The sequence below is a fragment of the Microcaecilia unicolor genome, chromosome 4 (assembly GCF_901765095.1).
Source record: "Microcaecilia unicolor chromosome 4, aMicUni1.1, whole genome shotgun sequence".
In the NCBI taxonomy this organism is placed as follows: Eukaryota; Metazoa; Chordata; class Amphibia; order Gymnophiona; family Siphonopidae; genus Microcaecilia; species Microcaecilia unicolor.
Genome location: NC_044034.1, coordinates 87,501,920 through 87,523,784, shown reverse-complemented (window position 1 = coordinate 87,523,784; position 21,865 = coordinate 87,501,920). Strand labels below are relative to the sequence as shown.

Below are 21,865 nucleotides of genomic sequence, written 5' to 3'. Positions count from 1 at the left end.
TTCATAGTTGTTTCAATCTCAAAAAGATTTTCCTAAATAAACTATTAATCTATATTTCAAAACATAAGAACATAAGAGTAGCCATACTGGGTCAGACCAATGGTCCATCTAGCCCAGTATCCTGTTCCCAACAGTGGCCAAGCCAAATCACAAGAACATGGCAGAAACCCAAATCGTGGCAACATTCCAAGCTACAAATCCCAGGGCAAACAGTTGCTTTCCCTAACCGCTGTTACCACATCCTCGAGTTCCAGAGCTTAACTACTTGTTGAATGAAAAAATGTTTCTTCCTATTTGTTTTAAAATTATTTCCATATAACTTTCTTGAGTGCCCCTTAGTCTGTACTTTTGGAACAAGTAAAAAATCGATTTACTTCTACTCGTTCTACACCACTCAGGATTTTGTAGACCTCAATCATATCTCCCCTCATCCGTCTTTTTTTCCAAGCTGAACAGCCCTAACCTCTTTAGCCTTTCCTCATAAAAGAGGAGCTATATCTCCTTTATCATTTTGGTCGCTTTTCTTTGAACCTTTTCTATGGCGACCAGAACTGAACGAAAGGTGCGGTCGCACCATGGAGCGATTCAGAGGCATTAAGAGTATTTTCGGTTTTATTCACCATCCCGTTCCTAATAATTTCTAGCATCTCTGAAAGATTTCTCCACTGTCAATTTCTCACTTTGTCCAATCTGAATTGACTCTGGTAAACAATCTGTATGATTAGTGAAAGAACCTTGATTTTACTTGTGTTTAGCTTCAACACAGAAGCTAACACCCAAGCTTCTCTATGCATTAAGGCCCTCATGATCAAAAGCAAACTCCGGCGCTAGAGGCTGTTAACGCCATACTAGCGCCGGTGTTTGCAGCCGACCCATGATCAGAGCCTTCGAGCACCTGAAACAATGCACTCGAGGGCTCTTAGCGCAAGTAGCATGCAAATGCATGCTAAACAGGGCTCTCAGTACAATTAGCTTGCAAATGCATGCTAATCAGCGCTTAACGCATTCATCCCCAACGATCAGTGGCCAGCGTGCCAAAGATTGGGTCGCTGGCCGCAGCAAAATCAATGCCAGCTCCGAGCTGGCGTTAGACTTTGCGGATTATTGGGGAGGAATGGTGAGCCCTGTCCAGCATGCAGTTGCATGCTGGCAGGCACCCGTTCCCCCCCAAAAGCGAACGCGAACAGGGGGCTGGAGGTCCAGTGGGTCTCCAGCCCCCCTCCCCCAAACCCCCACAAAATGTCATTGCCGTCGCCGGCTACACACTCTTCCACCCTCCCACCCAGCGATGGGGGGGGGCTGGAGGTCCGGTGGACCTCCGGTCCCCCCGATGATTCAACCCCTTCCATGTTCAAGGAGGGCTGGAGATCCGGAGGGTCTCCAGCCCCCCCCCCCCCAAAACGTCATGGCCGCTGGCCAAACCAAACCCTCTCCCACCCTGCCACCCAGCGATGGGGGGTGGGGGGTGCTGGAGGTCCGGTGGACCTCCAGCCCACCCCAACTCCTGCCCCCCAGCATTCTTTCAATCCCTGGTGGTCCGTGGTGGGTGACAACCCCCCTCCCGGCCCCCTACCTTTCGTTGGAGGAGGGACGCAGCATGCCTGCCTCCCTCCTCTTCCAGTCGATGCCGCTTCAAAATGGCGGCGCCCAGCCCCGCCCATTGCATCCTACAGCTGTAGCCCCACCCAGCGCATCCCAGGATGCAATGGGCAGGGCTGGGCGCCGCCATTTTGAATCGGCGTCGACTGGAAGAGGAGGGAGGCAGGCATGCTGCGTCTCTCCTCCAACGAAAGGTAGGGGGCCGGGAGGGGGGCTGTCACCCACCACGGACCACCAGAGATTGAAAGAACGCTGGGGGGCAGGAGTTGAGGTGGGCTGGAGGTCCACCGGACCTCCAGCACCCACCCACCCCCGTCGCTGGGTGGCAGGGTGGGAGAGGGTTTGGTTTGGTTGGCGGCCACGACATTTTGTGGGGGTTTGGGGGGGGGGCTGGAGACCCACTGGACCTCCAGCCCCTGTTGTTCGGGCCTCCAGCCCTCATTGTACGGGCCTCGGCAGGCTGTTTGACAGGTTTGGGCTTTTGACAGCCCAGACCTGTCAAACAAGTGCAGGAGGATTGTGCTGAGCGCATGCTCAGGCGCAATTCTCCTGCACTTCAACATGATAATCAAAGATAATAGCGCTGTTTAGATTTGCATGCATTATCTGATCATCGATGCAGAAAAGCCCTGCGCTGTCCTGGCGCTATTTTTAGGGTGCTGTTTGGAACAGCGCGGGCTTTTGATCATGAGGGCCTTAGTTACTTTACACAAGGTGTAAGTCAAGCCATCATGCACTGGTACCAGGATAAAAATGTCCGCATAGATGACTTCATCAGCAGCCAAAGGAAGAGAATCTTGAGTACTTAAATACACCAAAAAGATTTTATGAAAATAGAGACCCCTGTGGTACTATTTGATAAATCCCTTTCATCCTAACAACATAACTTTGATGGACTAAATAAGTTACAAAACTAATTTAATACCAGTCCTGTGATGCCAATCTCTTCAAGTCTGGTGAGCAATAACTTGTGGTCTACTATATCAAATACCACCGACAAATTAAACTGAAGCAGTATAACCTGAGAACCAGTTGCAAGTAGTTCCTTAACTTTAGTCACTGATGTTAATAACAATGTCTCTGTACTATGTAATGCTCTGACTCCAAATTGGGATTGCAGTAACACTTGATGGTTATCTAATAACTTGACAATTGTTTTGCAACAGCAGACTCCACCAGTTTGGTAAATAATGGAATACTGACAACCAGTCAGTGACTAGTTGGCAAAGTAAGCACTAAATTTGTAGACTTTGGTATTGGTGTTATGACAATCTCTCCAACAGAGCACTGAATATAACCAGTTGCCAATGTTATTCACAAATGTGGTAATCCATTTCCTAACCTCTAATGGAGGATTATTTAACAAATAATGTGGGCAGATATCTAACATACAGAAATATTTAGATTTTTTTTCACATAGACGATATTTCAGCCAAGCGTACTATAGCAAAAGATGACCAACTCCTGTCCACATGAATCTCCACATTAACTGGTCATGCTGAGTTTGGAAATTAACTGCTGTAGCCTAGTCCAAAGTAAAACTGATGGATGAAGTCTACAAAAGAGGCTCACTGGAATTTGAGATCCTACTGCAGCTTTCTCAATTAATGTACTTCAACAGCTGCATGGCCTAACATCTGTACAAAGACCATGGTTGTGATAGTTACAGAGCACTGATTCCCTAAGCGGTAAATGCCTCTGCCTTACTGTGCAGAGCAACAGCATTAGGGATCCTCCAAATTGGTGCAAATCATCAGCTTCAAGAAGTCAACTCTTAAATCAACCAACAAAATTGTGTTCATAGATGTCATTCTGGACATAGTTCAAGCAAAAGCTTTTCTTCCACCAGACACAATGTTCACTGTCTCGATTTGGAGGCTCCCCCATACATTCACCCTTAGGGGAATCTGCACTTCCTGGTGGCCCAGCCTGGGGCTAAAACATTTGAAATCCCTCTTCCCAAAAGCCTTGGCCTTACCAAAAATGGCCTAGCTCAATCTCTAGTAAAACTGAGTTTCTATGGGTCCGTAACACAAGTGAATCTACTAAACATGATTTTGTTTTGGGAGGTTTTTCTAGACAATAATTACTTGTTGACCGATCACATTTAAAAGTGGCTATATGTTAAGAAAGCCTAACATTGTTGATCCTCGTCGTTATGAGGTCTTTTCCTCCTTATTTTTGATAATCATTTGTGATGCCTGGATTTCCATAGAAGATATGCCATTATTCATTTGAGATATGCTAGTATTCTAAACATTTGTGCATGCAATGGATATATAAATGTTAGTATCCAGTTTGTAGGATTGCCTTTATATAGCGAATGATACATACCTGTAGCAGGTGTTCTCCGAGGACAGCAGGCTGATTGTTCTCACGACTGGGTTGACGTCCACGGCAGCCCCCACCAACCGGAACAAAAACTTTGCGGGCGGTCCCGGACGCAGGGCACGCCCACCGCGCATGCGTGGCCGTCTTCCCGCCCGTGCGCGACCGTTCCCGCTCAGTTGAATGACAAGCAAAAGAATGAGGAAAACGCAACTCCAAAGGGGAGGAGGGAGGGTAGGTGAGAACAATCAGCCTGCTGTCCTCGGAGAACACCTGCTACAGGTATGTATCATTCGCTTTCTCCGAGGACAAGCAGGCTGCTTGTTCTCACGACTGGGGTATCCCTAGCTCTCAGGCTCACTCAAAACAAGAACCCAGGTCAATTGAACCTCGCAACGGCGAGGGTATAACAGAAATTGACCTACGAAAAACAACTAACTGAGAGTGCAGCCTGACCAGAATAAATTCGGGTCCTGGAGGGTGCAGTTGGATTTAAACCCCAAACCGATTCTGCAGCACCGACTGCCCGAACCGACTGTCGCATCGGGTATCCTGCTGGAGGCAGTAATGAGATGTGAATGTGTGGACAGATGACTACGTCGCAGCTTTGCAAATCTCTTCAATAGTGGCTGACTTCAAGTGGGCCACCGATGCTGCCATGGCTCTGACACTATGAGCCGTGACATGACCCTCAAGAGCCAGCCCAGCCTAGGAGTAAGTGAAGGAAATGCAATCTGCTAGCCAATTGGAGATGGTGCGTTTCCCGACAGCGACCCCTTTCCTATTGGGGTCGAAAGAAATAAACAATTGGGCGGACTGTCTGTGGGGCTGTGTCCGCTCCAGATAGAAGGCCAAAGCTTGCTTGCAGTCCAATGTGTGCAACTGACGTTCAGCAGGGCGGGTATGCGGTCTGGGAAAGAATGTTGGCAAGACAATTGACTGGTTAAGATGGAACTCCGACACCACCTTTGGCAGGAACTTAGGGTGAGTGCGGAGCACTACTCTGTTATGATGAAATTTAGTATACGGAGCATGAGCTACCAGGGCTTGAAGCTCACTGACTCTACGAGCTGAAGTAACTGCCACCAAGAAAATGACCTTCCAGGTCAAGTACTTCAGATGGCAGGAATTCAGTGGCTCAAAAGGAGGTTTCATCAGCTGGGTGAGGACGACGTTGAGATCCCATGACACTGCAGGAGGCTTGACAGGGGGCCTTTGACAAAAGCAAGCCTCTCATGAATTGAACGACTAAAGGCTCTCCAGAGATGGCTTTACCCTCTACACGATGATGGTAAGCACTAATCGCACTAAGGTGATTCCTTACTGAGTTGGTCTTGAGGCCAGACTCTGATAAGTGCAGAAGGTACTCAAGCAGGTTCTGTGCAGGACAAGAACGAGGTTCTAGGGCCTTGCTCTCACACCAAACGACAAACCTCCTCCACTTGAAAAAGTAACTCTTTTTAGTGGAATCCTTTCTAGAGGCAAGCAAGACACAGGAGACACCCTCAGACAGACCCAACGAAGCGAAGTCTACGCCCTCAACATCCAGGCCGTGAGGGCCAGAGACTGAAGGTTGGGGTGCACAAGCGCTCCGTCGTTCTGCGAAATGAGAGTCGGAAAACACTCCAATCTCCACGGTTCTTCGGAGGACAACTCCAGAAGAAGAGGGAACCAGATCTGGCGGGGCCAAAAAGGCACTATCAGAATCATGGTGCCATGGTCTTGCTTGAGCTTCAGTAAGGTCTTCCCCACCAAAGGTATGGGAGGATAAGCATACAGGAGGCCGGTCCCCCAATGGAGGAGGAAGGCATCCGACGCTAGTCTGCCGTGTGCCTGTAGTCTGGAACAGAACAGAGGCAGCTTGTGGTTGGTCTGAGAGGTGAAAAGGTCCACCGAGGGGGTGCCCCACTCTCGGAAGATCTTGCGTACCACTCTGGAATGGAGCGACCACTCGTGCGGTTGCATGACTCTGCTCAGTCTGTCGGCCAGACTGTTGTTTACACCTGCCAGGTATGTGGCTTGAAGAAGCATGCCGAACTTGCAGGCCCAACACCACATCCCGACAGCTTCCTGACACAGGGGGCGAGATCCGGTGCCCCCCTGCTTGTTGATGTAATACATTGCAACCTGATTGTCTGTCCGAATTTGGATAATTTGATAGGACAGCCGATCTCTGAAGGCCTTCAGTGCGTTCCAGACCGCTCGGAGCTCCAGGAGGTTGATCTGAAGATCTTGTTCCTGGAGGGACCACAATCCCTGGGTGTGAAGCCCATCGACATAAGCTCCCCACCCCAGGCAAGATGCATCCGTCGTCAGCACGTTCGTGGGCTGCAGAATTTGGAATGGACGTCCCAGGGTCAAACTGGTCCGAAGTGTCCACCAGTGCAGCGAATTGCGGCAACTGAGGGACAGGCGGATGACATCTTCTAGATTCCCGGTGGCCTGGCACCACTGGGAAGCTAGGGTCCATTGAGCAGATCTCATGTGAAGACGAGCCATGGGAGTCACATGAACTGTGGAGGCCATATGAACTAGGAGTCTCAACATCTGCCAAGCTGTGACCTGCTGAGACGCTCTGGTCTGGGAAGTGAGGGACAGGAGGTTGTTGGCCCTCGCTTCAGGAAGAAAGGCCTGAGCCGTCTGTGAATTCAGCAGAGCTACTATGAATTCCAGAGATTGGACTGGCTGGAGATGGGACTTTGGGTAATTTATCACAAACCCCAGCAGCTCCAGAAGGTGAATAGTGCACTGCATGGACCGGAGAGCTCCTGCCTCCGAGGTGTTCTTGACCAGCCAATCGTCGAGATATGGGAACACGTGCACTCCCAGCTTGCGTAGATACGCCGCGACCACCACGAGGCACTTCGTGAACACCCGTGGGGCAGAGGCGAGCCCAAAGGGCAGCACACAATACTGAAAGTGCCGTGTCCCCAGGCGGAATCTGAGATACTGTCTGTGAGCTGGCAGTATCGGGATGTGAGTGTATGCGTCCTTTAAATCCAGGGAACATAGCCAATCGTTTTTCTGAATCATTGGTAGAAGGATGCCTAAGGAAAGCAGCCTGCCTGGCCCGGGAAAAACGTCCACCTGCTGAGGTGGATGCTGAAGACGCCCGGTGGGAGAGCTTGTCGAAGGCGGTTTCCCGCTGGTGTAGTTGGTCCACCAAGTGCTCGACCTTCTCACCAAAAATATTATCCCCCCAGCAAGGGACATCGGCCAGCCGCTGCTGGGTGCAGTTGTCCAGGTCAGAGGCATGCAGCCATGAGAGCCTGCGCATCATTATACCTTGGGCCGCAGCACGAGATGCCACATCACAGGTGTCATATATACCCCTGGACAGGAACTTTCTGCACGCCTTCAGCTGCCTGACCACCTCCTGAAAAGGCCTGGACTGCTCCGGGGGGAGCTTGTCGACCAGGTCCGCCAGTTGCTTCACATTATTCCGCATGTGTATGCTCGTGTAGAGCTGGTAGGACTGGATGCGGGTCACGAGCATTGAAGATTGGTAGGCCTTCCTCCCAAACGAGTCCAGAGTGCGAGACTCCCGCCCCGGGGGCGCCGAGGCGGTATCCCTCGAACTCCATGCCCTCTTGAGAGCAGAGTCCACGACCGCCGAGTCATGAGGCAATTGAGGCCGCATTAACTCTGGGTCTGAGTGGATCCTGTATTGGGACTCTGCTTTCTTGGGGATGGTGGGGTTAGAAGCAGTGTCTCTTTGAGGACATTGTGCAACGGTACCGTGGAGGACTCTCTAGGTGGTGATGGATAGTCAAGGACCTCGAGCATCTCAGCCCTCGGCTCATCCACAGAGACCACGGGGAAGGGATTGCAGATAGACATATCCCTGACGAAGGAGGCAAAGGAGAGGCTCTCAGGTGGCGAGAGCTTCCTCTCCGGTGAAGGAGTGGGGTCGGAGGGAAGGCCCACAGACTCCTCTGAGGAGAAATATCTGGGGTCCTCCTCCTCCCCCCACGAGGCCTCTTCCTCGGTGTCGGACATGAGCTCCTGTAGCTCAGACCTCAACCGGGCCCGGCTCGACTTCGAGGCACTGAGTCCTCGGTGGCGTCGTCCAGCAGTGGACTCCCGCGCCGGCGGGGATGAAGCTCCCTCCATCGATGTCGAAAGGGACTCCACCTGCGTGGCGGTCGAGACTGGCACCCGCAAGCGGCGTCGGTGTCGAAGGCCTCAGCACCGGGCTAGAGCACGCCGGCGCCTCCATCAACGGCGCCGGGGCGCAAGCACCCCCCGGCGCCGGCACAGTCTGGCGCATCAGCCCTTCCAGGATCCCCGGAATGATGGCTCGGAGGCACTCGTCAAGGCCTGCTGTCGGGAAAGTCGAGGGGGCCGGTAGAGGTGCCGGTGCCGGAATCTGCTCGGGTCCAGGAGACAGCACCGAAGTGCTGGTGCCCTGACGTAGCGATACCTCTACCACCGAGGGAGAACGTTCCTCCCGGCGCTGCCGCTTCCTCGGTGTCGAGTCATCTCTGGAGCCGGTAGCCACATGCACCGTGGGCGACCGATGACGGTGCTTTTTAGCCTTTTTCCGGTGCCCGTCATCGGCGCTCGGCGGTACCGAAGAGGAGGAGGTAGATCCCCCTCGGCCTCGAGGGATCGGGTCCGACAGGGTTCGGTCCCGAGGGCCCTGGGTAGAGGGAGTGACTGGGGACGATTGCCCACGCGGCCGCTCACCCCTGCCATCTCCGGAAGACCGGAGGGCCAATGGGACCTGTGCTCCTGGGGTCGGTGCCGATTTCGTGGACATCGGTACCGGTACCGAAGATCCGGCCGTCGACACCGATGCCGTTGAAGTCGACGTCGAGGGGCCGGCGCAAGTTCCGAAAAGACGGTCCCGAAGAACTTGCCTCGCCACCTGTGTCCGTTTCCGTAAACCGAGACACAAGGTGCACGTCTTGGTATCGTGCTCCGGCCCGAGGCACTGGAGGCACCAAGCGTGAGTGTCGGTCTGCGAGATATGCCGGCCGCACCGACCACACTTCTTAAATCCACTCGGGACCTTCGAGGACATCGACGGAAAAATCGCTTCGGCGAAGTCAAAGTCGTCGATGGTGGCGGTAAAAATCACACCTCGAAAAATAAATCGACTGAGCGGGAACAGTCGCGCACGGGCGGGAAGACGGCCGCGCATGCACGGTGGGCGTGCCCTGCATGCGGGACCGCCCGCAAAGTTTTTGTTCCGGTTGGTGGGGGCTGCCGTGGACGTCAACCCAGTCGTGAGAACAAGCAGCCTGCTTGTCCTCGGAGAATACCACTTACCTAAATACCGGATACAATGACAGGTTATACTGAGGAAACCAAGTAACAATGAGAAATACAATACCATCTACAGCAGGGGTTCTCAACGCAGTCCTCGGGACACACCTAGCCAGTCAGGTTTTCAGGATACCAACAATGAATATGCATTAGAGATTTGCATGCCCTACCTCCATGGTATGAAAACCTCTCTCATGCCTATTCACTGTGGATATCCTGAAAACATGACTGGCTATGTGTGTCCCGAGGACTGGGATGAGAACCCCTGATCTAGAGGATTTAACTTACCTGACTGTGTGGTGGTAGAACTTCAGTAGATTAGAGATTTTATACAACAGAACTGCTCCTGGTTCTGAAATAATTACTTGCTCAATTCGGACCTGTTAAAAATCCATATAATAACAGTATTTTTAAAAGTATGTTTCTACTTTTGGGTAGTACTGGAATACCATTTATCTAGAGCAGCAACTGATACTATTTCATATTTTTAGACATGTTTCAATTCCTTCTTAAGGAAGTTGATTTTTATTCTGTAACTAAGCTGAAGTATTAAAAAAGCAGGTGCATTCCTTTCCTTGGTCCCTACAGGCTTTCACATGATATTTGTTTCTGCTGACAATGAGCTAATTTCATGGATTCCTACCAGTATGAACTGGAATTCTACCCAGAATTGCATACCAAAAGCAGCTGCAAATTCCCTAAACTAGAGAAGACTGCACTAGCAAGACTCAAAAAAATCCCATTTGTTTTGATAATTAATGGGTTTTTATTCTATTTTCATACCTTAAAAGACCTTTTGTTACTCTTTTCTATCCATCTCCCCTTGGACTATATTGCCTCTGGTACTTCATATGCTCCCTCCTATACCCTTTCCCATATGTAGACTAAACATATTACAGACGTTCTGCAAAGACGCCAACTAATAGTACAATATGGCTTCTCAAAAATAACTTTGAGTGCCTCTACTTGGGTCAAATCGGTAAGTGCTGCAACAAAGCAGAACTTGGTTCATTCTTTCCTTGGAGTTTGTGAATGATACTTCAACAAACTTATTTCTCCTAGAGAATGACAAAGGAATGGGGATATGCCGCTGGAGCTTCCTGTGTAGTGAAAGCAGGGATGTGGCAGAAGGAATGCTCCGGAGCTGGCCTGTGTGAATCCTTGCCAGGCAACAGGAAAATGTAAGATACAAGTACTGCGGGGAGCAGGGTAGAAGGAAGAGTCAAGAGATGCCAGACCCACACGAAAGAGGAGAAAGGGAAGGGACAGAAGTGCTGGAACCATGGGAGGACGGAGGAGGCCTGGATGGAATGGAGAGAGGTGCTGGACCCATGGGAGGACGGAGGAGGACTGGATGGAATAGAGAGAGGTGCTGGACCCATGGGAGGATGGAGGAGGACTGGATGGAATAGAGAGAGGTACTGGACCCATGGGAGGAGGGGGACTGGAGGGAATAGAGAGAGGTGCTGGGCCCATGGGAGAAGGAGGGCTCAGGGAACAGAGAGAGAGAGGTGCTGGGCCCATGGGAGAAGGAGGGCTCAGGGAACAGAGAGAGAGAGGTGCTAGACCTATGGAAGGAGAGGGGCTGAAGGGAATGGAGAGAGGTGCTGGACCTGTGGGAGGGAGAAGGGAAAGGAAGGGACGGGAAAGATATGCTGTACTAAGGGGAAGAAGGGAGAGAGAGTCAAATACTAAATTCACAGTGGGAAGGAGAAAAGGAAGGAGAGCAGGCAGGGAGCCAAATGCTGGCAGGGGAGGGGTGGAGAAAGAGAAGGAAGAAGATAGATATGGGAAGGTATACAGAAACAGGAGATGGTGTGAATGGTGGGTGGGGGGGGAGACATAGGGACAGAGTGTCCTTGAAAGCTCATTTGTTTTTCCTAGTTTTCCCCAGCTAATGTCAATGTTTTAATCTATTTTTTTCTTTTTTTTATGTTCTACTCATCCTTTTGCTTTCTTTCCTTTGAGTATTTGTAGTTCCTTTCCTTTTTAATTTATTGTAAACTGGTTTGATTTCTGTATGAAAGTATATCAGATGCACAATAAACTAAACAATAGGGGCTAGAGAGTGCAGTCTTTTGTACTTCCCCTAGCCCTCAATGTGGTCAGTGAAACACTGCACTGCTACCCTCTTTGAAGTTATTGGGAGTGGGCATGGGGTAGACCAGGGCAGAGCATGGGTGCATCTGGTGGTGGGTTTTTGTATAAGAGCTCAGTCCCTTTCTGGCACCTTTGTAAGTTGGGCAGGGAGGGGGTATAGGGGAGGGGATGTTTGTGAATGGGAAATTTTTTTTAAATTCTTGTTCTATATTGTTTGCTATTTGAGATTTATAAATGACAGTTGTATAGAATATTGTTCATTTTCATACTTTAATAAAAATATTTAACTATAAAATCATAACTGTTCGAGGCTTTTGCAGCTAGGTACAAACCTTGCAGGAATGGGACAGGGGCAGGGACAGAGCTCGCAGGGATGGGGGCAAACTGTCCCTGTGTCATTCTCTTGATTTCTCCTTCTACTTAACGTATCAGATTTCATTGCTCAGCCATTCAAATTTTTCTCATACTCACTCTTGCAGACTGAGAAACTAAGTATGCAAATATCTGAAGTCAATGTTAATGCATTCATAAGCATCTTAATAGAATAAAGTTGCCTATCTTCTCAAAATGAAGCAATTTATCCTTTAAGAATCAGCTACTAGAACTAAGTGACCTACTCCCTTTACCTAGAATCAGATTACTGAGCTCCAGAAATATTTAACAAAATGCCATTCCAATAAGAAATGGGGAAAAATGGTGTGCTCAGTCTAGTATGGTGCATGGTGGGGATCACAAACAAATTTTAAAAAGCACATATAGAGCAATTCTATAACAAGGCACTCAAGGGTTGCATACCCTTTTCCATATGTAAATGCACAAATATTTGCACTTAACACGCATAAACACTATTCTGTAAGGGCATGAATAAGTGACATAGCAGGTAAATGGAAAGGGACAACACATGAGTGGGACATGGGCATGACTTCCAGTTACACATGCCCTTGCTGCATTTAGGGGTGTCCAGATGGTGTAACTGCATATGCCTAAATATAAGGCATGCAGTTGCCAGATCACACTAATATTCTATAATAGAATCTGGGTACCCAGATGCCATTATAGAACAGGCTCTCACCATGCAGCACTGCGGCACATAAGGGAGGTGCTCACCTATAGAATCACTTTTTGCATAATTTCTGTCCTTCTTAAAAAGGGGTCTTAAGGGAGAGAACTTTCATTGTATATTTCCGGCTACTTAAAATGTGAAACGATATTCAAATACTAGCTTAATACTTAAAATAATAATGCAAAAACTGGTGCAATTTAAATGATATTGTTGCAAAGAAAGCAGAGTTAAGATAATGTAATCTACAGTGATAATGAAAAACTTTAGCTAAATCTGAAGAGCCAACACAATCATATAAAACCAAAATATCTCACCTTCAAAGGTCTACAGACACCTTCTGTGATATGTCCAACTACTTCCTGAATATTCTCTTCCACACCTAAAACAAACAAGAAATTCTTTATTACTACCAATAACCATTCTATTAATACTCACAGTCTGCACCAAGGTACTGTGTATAGGTCATGTAAATTTGAGGCCAAATGCTCTTTCCCTATTAGCAAACCGAGACTTCCCTTTCAGGTTCACATGCAGATGGGCAATATTAAGCTGCAGAAAGCCTAACACTAGTTCTTTTGAGCTTTGTAAACAATATGGTCTGAAAGACACTCAAAAAAGAATAAAGTATCGACCCAGAATACCTGAGGATATAAAACCTAGCAAAAAAGAATGAGTGCTATTACTTTTTAAGTGGGAATGTCTCAGACCATTAGTTCCCTAACCTGTCCTTGTGACCCCACAGCCAGTTAGGTCTCCTGATAACCTACACTGAATATGAATGAGAGAAAGCTGTATACACTAGGTCTCCGATGTGTTAAACTTCTGTCATACATATTCATTTTGGACATCAAAAACACCAATAGGCCAGGTTTGGCAACCAGTAGCGCAGACTGTGTGAGATTTAACAGAACAGTAACTGACTAAGTCATAGTAACTGATAGTAAGAAAAAAATATTCACATTCTGTTTCATTCTCACACAGTTTACACTAGGGACTTAGCAACTCAAGGGGTTGGGAACATGTAGCTTTAAGATCCATTCTTCCAAAATTACCATCAGCCAGTATTCAGAGAATGTTTAAATAGAACTCCCAGTTTCAGCTTTGAACATCTCTTCTAGAACTGCCCCTCTCTCTATATATATTTATTTTTTGCACAGCAGGTACCAGTCTAATAGAAAGAGTCTTCATAAATAAAGAAACAGGTTTACTTGATCTTATATATGTTTCTGAAATACAACATTAAATCAATAAATAATTGTTGGTTTGAGGCTGGTAAACTTGTTTTGTCTGGTTAACGTGTATTAAGTATAAAACCTTAGCACAGCTTAGAAAATAGGCCTCTAAATAAAATGGTCTGAATTTATTTGAACTGGTTTTATTGTTTGCATGATTAACAGGTGATGAAATGAATTTTAAAGAGAACTGACTTGAGTACCCTTTGAAAAGTGCAAATGCACCAAAAAATGGTGGCGAATGTTTTGAATTCTGAAAGATAACCTAAATGTACATCGGAACTAATTTAATTTTATAGATGATGTATACTTTTTGCAGTCTGCTTATTGTTGGAGTTGTGATTTGATTACAGAAAACTAACTACAGTATTCATTCATTGTGGTGATAATTTTATACGCCCTATTCGAAATGTACATGGGTAAATCGTGAATATGAGCATATGGCAATGGGGCATGGTTTGGGCATGACTAGAGCAGAACAAGAAAAATACATATGTATTTCCCATTTCAGAAAGGAAGTACATATCTATAATCACTGAGATTTACAGCTGCTCCCAAGTATATACAGTTTTGTACAAGTGCTAGTTTTGGCCAAAGCTCTACATGAGGAATTAAGGGAGGGCACCCTCTTAATCCCCCAGTGTTCATCTCCACTTCCCCCCACCAAAATAATTTGATCATGCAAAATAATTGTGGCTTCTGTTCTTAACTGGGAGCATTTAGATTTGTAGGTACCAAGATGGCACACACCGATCTGTGTGTCAGCACTTACATGACTAGGTTCTGAAATACTGGCCTACACATGTTAATGCTGACACAGGAATGTATGTCTCCATTGAAGGTTTAGAGTTCACAACTGTAAAATGAAAGCTCTCACCATAGATAGTCGCAACATACCTGTGCATTCCTGCATGTAATTTAGAAAAGGCTCTACACTGGCTGATCCTTTTCTAAAATACTACTGGAATTTGACACGTGCTGACCTGGGCACCTATATTCCAGTTTCTATGCTTTATCTAAAATGGGTCTTTTGCATTTCTGTACCAGCTTACTCCAAAAAGGAATTAAGTGGTATACAACATAAAATAGTGTAACAACATCACTATTCAAATTATAACCAAAAACACAAAATCAGGGACAGATTCTATATATGGTGCCTAAAAAAATATTGGCGCTCAAATCAGAGCTGACTAAGCATATTCTATAATCGGCACCTAGATTTAGGTGCTGACTACAGAATACGCTTAGTTGATATTTCAGCGCCTAAACCTATGCGTATCCATTTACATCAGTGAAAATGTGACGTAAATCCTGGGAAGATTTAAGCACACTGGGTCATATTCTATAAGTAGGCTCGTAAATTTTGTAACGCCCACGAAACAACCATTTCCCATTATTGCTTCTTAAGTTCTGTTATCGACGCTCATTAGTTTATTAAGCCAATTGAGTTGGGCGCATTGTTATACAATCCACACCAATTTCGGCGCGGATCTCTATTAAAACCATCAGTATTGAAAGTGTGTCTTTCTAAAATATCTACGCTGAAATTCAGGGGACTGAGTGCAACAAATAACTGATCACCTTCAAATACAATAGTCAGCAGGAGCTCTGAGAAATAGCTAGATAGCCACTGCTTGAGTCAGAGTGCTCTGCACTAAAATATCTTCTGTTATGGTTTTAGGACATAAGTACATATCACATAAGTGCAGCTGCAACACATCCAGCTGAGATGTTTAAATAAAAACTTGAAGCGGTGCAAAGAAAAGCTACGAGATTGGTATGGGATTTGCGTTCCAAGACGTATAAGGAGAGACTTGCTGACCTGAACATGTGTACCCTGGAGGAAAGGAGGAACAGGGGTGATATGATATAGACGTTCAAATATTTGAAAGGTATTAATCCGCAAACAAATCTTTTCCAGAGATGGGAAGGCGGTAGAACAAGAGGACATGAAATGAGATTGAAGGGGGCAGACTCAAAAAAGATGTCAGGAAGTATTTTTTCACAGAGAGAGTGGTGGATGCTTGGAATGCCCTCCCACGGGAGGTGGTGGAGATGAAAACAGTAACGGAATTCAAACATGGGATATTCATAAAGGAATCCTGTGCAGAAGGAATGGATCCTCAGGAGCTTAGCCAAAATTGTGTGGCAGAGCCGGTGGGGGGTAGAGGGGTTGGTGGTTGGGAGGCGAGGATAGTGGTAGGCAGACTTATACGGTCTGTGTCAGAGCCAGTGGTGGGAGGCGGGACTGGTGGTTGGGAGGCGGGGAATAGTGCTGGGCAGACTTATACGGTCTGTGCCAGAGCCGGTGGTGGGAGGCGGGGCTGGTGGTTGGGAGGAGGGGATAGCGCTGGGCAGACTTATACGGTCTGTGCCCTGAAAAAGACAAGTACAAATCAAGGTAAGGTATACACATATGAGCTTATCTTGTTGGGCAGACTGGATGGACCGTGCAGGTCTTTTTTTCTGCCGTCATCTACTATGTTACTATGTTAAAAACAAAAAGTGTCCCAGTCATCTCACCAATTCGAGCGCCAGTTTCTGAATTCAGCAAATCACAGCAAGTGATCTAATGTAGAATACAAAATGAACTATAAAACAGTCTCACTTAAGCTATGTATCCTCTATAATGAAGTACCTACCTACTACTTAACCTTTTCCTTGGATCTTTTTCAACTTTTTTGATGAAAGATGTTTCTTGTAATTGATTTATATATTTATTTAAAAAATAAAATAAAAAAAAAGAAAAAGAAAACTGGTAGCCCTGTGGTTAAAGATCTGAAGTCTGTCATGTTTACAATTATTCTTTTGGACTGGAGTCTGAACATAAGCATCTTGTGTGAAGACACCAGAGAAAGTGCCTTGATCAGAATGGATTGTCATAGTACTGGTACATCTCTAGAATCAACCTTTTCCTGGGGAAAAACAGCAGTTACAAAAGCTCTACCATTTTTGGCTCTCTGCAAACATTTATCCACTCATTCAGTGCAGAGTTTGAGGCAAGAGGAAGAAAAAGAGATATTAACTTATTTGGGTAGTTCAAGCACATCATCCCGTTATCTTACACAACTACATAGTTCTGTTTCAGACATCTGTAATAAGCAGAAAGGCCTTTTGCAAGACAATTTTCCCTTCTCTGACATTAAGAGCTTTCCATGCAATAATGAAGGACAGTGGTTTGAAATGCCCTTAGTAAAGCCCAGCGAAGTTATCTTTGCAGGTATATATGAGAACTCAAGCTATTCTCAATCTCAAACAAATGACGCCAAAGAAGTACTTACACTAACACTGCAGTGAATCAGGGCCGCCGAGAAACTAGGCCGGGCCCAGGGCAAGGCCGCCCCCCCCCCCCCCCCCGAGGTCGCTGCCGCGACGCAGTCCCCAGTCTCCACCTGCCAACCCCCAGCCCCATCGACAGCCCTCCTCTGTCCGCCACCGGGCCCCTTGCATTCAAATCACAGTACCTCACCTCCGTGTGAAAGCGCAGCGGCAGATCGCCTCCCTTCGGGCCTTCCTTCCCTGTGTCCCGCCCTCGCGGAAACAGGAAGTTACATAAGACGAGGGCGGGACACAGGGAGGGAAGGCCCGAAGGGAGGCAATCTGTCGCTGCACTTTCACATGGAGGTGAGGCGCTGTGATTTGAATGCAGGTGGCCCGGTGGAGGACGGAGGGGGGCTGTCGACGGAGCCCAGGGCGGGTGGGTGAGACCGGAGACTGCGACGCCAGGCCCCCCTTGGAGGCCCGGGCTCGGGGAATTTTGTTCCCCCTGCCCCCTCCTCTCAGTGGCCCTGCAGTGAATGATGACATTTTCATCACTATACTGGCTTGCCTCTTCCTGAGTGTTGTCTATGATATAAAAGTCTGATTCTCTTGTTCAAAGACTATTCCTCTGCAAGCTGTAGGAAAGCAGTGCATAATGGTATATTTAAAATAAAAGTACAGCATTATATAAATACCTACATATGGGAAATCAGTAGGTGCTTTACAGTAAGTTGACATGACAGAACCAGCAATTCTTACCATGTGCACATACGGCTCATTTCCATGTGGCTCATTTCTTGAAGCTCTCACCAAACATGGACGATGCCTCATTTACAAATATAGCCTGAGACACTGTACCATTTCCTCAGAGATGCTCAGTTACTGAACCCAGACATAAAAATGCCATTGTTTGCCCAGTGAAAACTGTATGTAATTTGTCTTCATACAAACAGTACTGTACCTTGTATGGTCACAAGCTTCAGTAAAGCGTCAAGATGTTCCTTCTCTGATGCAGTAGCTTGATGCAACCAAGCCAGCATATCACCTACATATCTATGTAAAACAAATAATTTTTGTATAAAAAAACAAACTTTCTCAAATGAAGGACTTAATGATTAGATATCTATAGAACACCTTACCTCAAAGGATCATGGGAATACATTTCTATAGGTCGTGGAGTACCACCTGGGCCTCCCCTAGTAAGAGCATCTATAAAGCCACGAACCACTGCATTTCTTCTAGCTGTTCCAAATTCATCTAGGGTATACCTATTAAAAAGCAAAACAATACTTATAAGATTTTTTATGGTCTCAATGATTAAAGGGTATACAAACCATAACCAAACAAATGGCTTATTAGTATGTCATGATTGCAATACCCATATGGGTCAACTTTCAAAAGATTTATCTGACTAGATCACTGGTTCCCAAACCTGATCCTAGAGGCACCCTAGCCAGTCAGGTTTTCAGGATATCCATAATGAATACTCATGAGATAGATTTGCATACTGTGGAGGCAGTGCATGAAATATTCATTGTGGATAGCCTAAAAACCTGACTGGCTGGGGTGCCTCCAGGACCAGGTTTGGGAACCACTGGACTAGATTTGTCAAGCTAAATACTTATTCTAATTATCTAAAAATCCATTCCCCCCACCTCTGACTGGCTAAATCTGTGCTCTGTCTTTGGGTTAGGGGTCCCCTTGAAGCAAAGCAATGTAAGAAAAAAATGGATGTATTACTGGATCAGTATTCTCTAATGGGGAGCCACATACAGTCACTCCAAAACAGAACATAAGATATGTCATACTAGATAAGACCAAAAGTCCATTCAGTCCAGCATTCTGTTCCAGGAACTTATCTAACTACTACTACTACTATAAATCACTTCTATAGCACTACCAGTCGTACACAGCGCTTTACAATTGAACATGAAGAAAGACAGTCCCTGCTCAAAAGAGCTTACAATCTAAATCAGGACAAACAGACAGGATCAATAAGGATAAGGGAAGGATAGACAGAAGGGCACAAGGATAAGATAAAAGTGACAACCCTTTTTAAATCCCAGTTATACTGTCTTGACCACATTTTCTAGCAATATATGCAACAATTGTACAGTAAATGAAAAAACACTTTTATCCAATTTATTTAAAATGTTTAACTATTAGTTTCATGGAGCATCCTCTAGTTTCAGTATTATTTAAAAGAGTAAACAACAATTGCCAATTTGCCCATTCCACCCACTTATGATTTTATGCACCTCTATCATATCTTAGCTCAGCTACCACTTCTCCAAGATAAGCAGCCCTAACCTATTTAGCCTATTTTCATAAGGAAGCTATTCTACCCTCTTTTCCCTTTAGTTGTCTTTCTCTGTACCTTTTCTAGGTCTGCTACATAATTTTCAAGTTAGGTAACCGGAACTGAATACAGTATTCAAGATGTGATTGTACCATGAATTAATGCAAAGGCACTTACAATATTCTGTTTTATCCTTCATCTATATTCAAATAATTCTTAACATTCTATTAGGCTTTTTGACCAAGGCTGAACATTGCGCTGAGGATTTCAACATATTGTTCACAATGACTCCAAGATCATACACCTATAGTTCAGATTATGGAACCTGAAGCACTGATTTCAATGGATGTAAGTTCAAATCAAGGACTGTCCCAAAGGATGGAACTGGGTAACTTGGCATATCTGTTTATAAATATGTTTAAAACGCAGCTGTCCTACCACAGATCCCTGGGGTACTCTACATTAATTACCTTTCTCTATGAAGACAGTATCTATTTAGTCCTACTAAGGTTTCTTATCTTAAGTCAGTTTCCAAACCACAACAGGGCATTGTCTATCCCATCAAAAAACGGGAAGACTCAATTATATAAAAAGTGGACGAGAAAGGTAACAAACGTACAAAGCATTAGATTCCCATCATGATCACAAAACTTAGTAGCATTTTGTTGTTTCTTTTAATAACGTTCCCCCTATACATAGAATATGTGTAGGACTGTGCTCATATGTTTTCATGGGACAATCACTGACTCAAAAGTTCCAAAGTCTTCAATAGACTGTCCAGTGTATAATCATAGCACGTATCTCATAAAGTGCAATGAATGCCTCCCAGTGCTTTATAACATATTGTGCATAAGAAAATCTTATCTTTCAACTTTTCAATAAAAACTTCCACTTAGCTTAAGAGTTGAAAAGTCTATCCCATGACTTGTTTTTAAAATGTTCCTGAGGAGTTTCATGAGGAACATTGTCAAATGCCTTCTGAAAATCCAGATACACTATCAACACTATCCATATTTATTAACACTCTTTAAAAAAAAAAAAAAAAAAAAAGAATTTAACATTCCCTTTCCTAAGTTCATATTAACTGTGTCCCATTAAGCAATGTCTATCCACATGACCAGTAATTTTGTTTTTAAGAACAGTTTCTGTATTTTTCTTAGTAGTCTTCTCCAGAACCAGTTTTAAAGGTTAACATTATATTGGCCATTCTCCAAGCTTCATATAACATACCTGACTTTAATAATAGATTACTAGTAATAGTCCTGCAATTTCATGTTTGAGTTCTTTCAAACTTTGGTGTGCATACCATTCAGTTCTAGTGATTTGATACGCTTTAGTTTGTCAGTTTGTTCCATTGCATCTTCCAGTGTCACTATGATTGGTTCAGTTCCTCTTAAAGAGTGTTGCCCACATGGGTATCCCCCCAAATCCTTCTCAGTTATGACCAAAGAAAAGAATTCAGCTAATTTTTCTGTTAAGGTATTGACTTAAGTGCCTCTTTTAGTCCTCGTTCATCTATATGTCCAAAAATAACATCCTCACAAGCTTTATGTTTCAAAATGTAATAGAAACAAATTCTATTAGTTTTTGTCATTATCTTCTCTCAGTTTCTATCTCCTTTGGATCCCTTTATTTTCTCACTAGCCTCATCCAATAGCCTTCCTCTCTCCCCAACTCCATCACTACACAATCATTCCATACTCTCTCTTATCCTTGGATTTAAGCAACAGGATTTAAGATGCAGCTAATATTTAAAATATTGAACATGGTTTATTCTTGCTCTAATTATAGAATGATACCTAGCATTCCTTTTCTTGCTAAGATTTCAGAATCCTTTGTAACATCTCAAGGTCAAGTTTACCTGGCTAAATTTTATATATTGGATCAGATGCAGTCTGACTTCCGGAAGACGTTTAGGACAGAAATTTGTTTATTAGAATTAGTTATAGAACTTAAATTATTGCCGGATAAGAACATTCCTTGTATATTAATGCAACTAGACCTGTCAGCGGTTTTTGATTTAGTTGACCACAACCTCCTATTGCTTAGGCTTGAATCCACTGGAATTACTTGAAGGATACTATCTTGGTTTTCTGTTTTGTTTTTTTAAATCACAATTATACGGTTATTAAACCACCTGATTATAATCTCAAACTCATGGAATCCAAATTGTGGGGTCCCTCAGGGTCCCTCACTCTTGTCAGTCTTAATATTTTTTGCAGTTCTCTTGTTTCAGAGTCAAGATAATTGGGTTTAAAATATTACATCTACATGGATGACATTCAAATTATTTTTCCAATACCAAATTCATTAAATTAAACTTTTCAATTTATGACAACTACTTATGACAAGTACTTTCACCATGGATACTTGCTCATAGATTGAAGCTTAATACTGGAAAAACTTACTTACTATAGGTTGGAGGCAGGAAGTTTCTAATTCCTAATTCCAATCCGACTTTAGAAGGAAAAACTATTTCTATGTAGTCTACAGTATGCAGTTTAGGTATATGGTTAGGCTTTAGATGATCATTCATAGGTGGATCATTTGATGAATTCCATGTTTGCTAAATTATGCTCTTTTTTTACATCAGATCCATTCACTTCTTTTGATCAATAACTTACAAAAACTAGTACACTTTTTTTGGGTTCCAAGATGGCGCTCTGACCGGACGCACCTGAGTTTGCTGCTGAGGTCCTCTGTAGTTTCTTT

At 45.1% G+C, this 21,865-nt stretch overlaps 1 protein-coding gene across 1 annotated transcript in view; it reads right to left on the bottom strand.

The window, feature by feature from the left end:
• Nucleotides 1-21,865, bottom strand: part of COG6 (component of oligomeric golgi complex 6) — a 217,686-nt gene that overhangs the window by 68,774 nt on the left and 127,047 nt on the right. The window contains exons 9-12 of the mRNA XM_030200417.1: nucleotides 17,994-18,122; nucleotides 17,816-17,907; nucleotides 12,676-12,740; nucleotides 9,487-9,578 (exon numbers count right to left, since the gene is read on the bottom strand). Coding sequence (XP_030056277.1) covers nucleotides 9,487-9,578; nucleotides 12,676-12,740; nucleotides 17,816-17,907; nucleotides 17,994-18,122 — 378 coding nt within the window. The remainder of the gene's footprint in view (nucleotides 1-9,486; nucleotides 9,579-12,675; nucleotides 12,741-17,815; nucleotides 17,908-17,993; nucleotides 18,123-21,865) is intronic.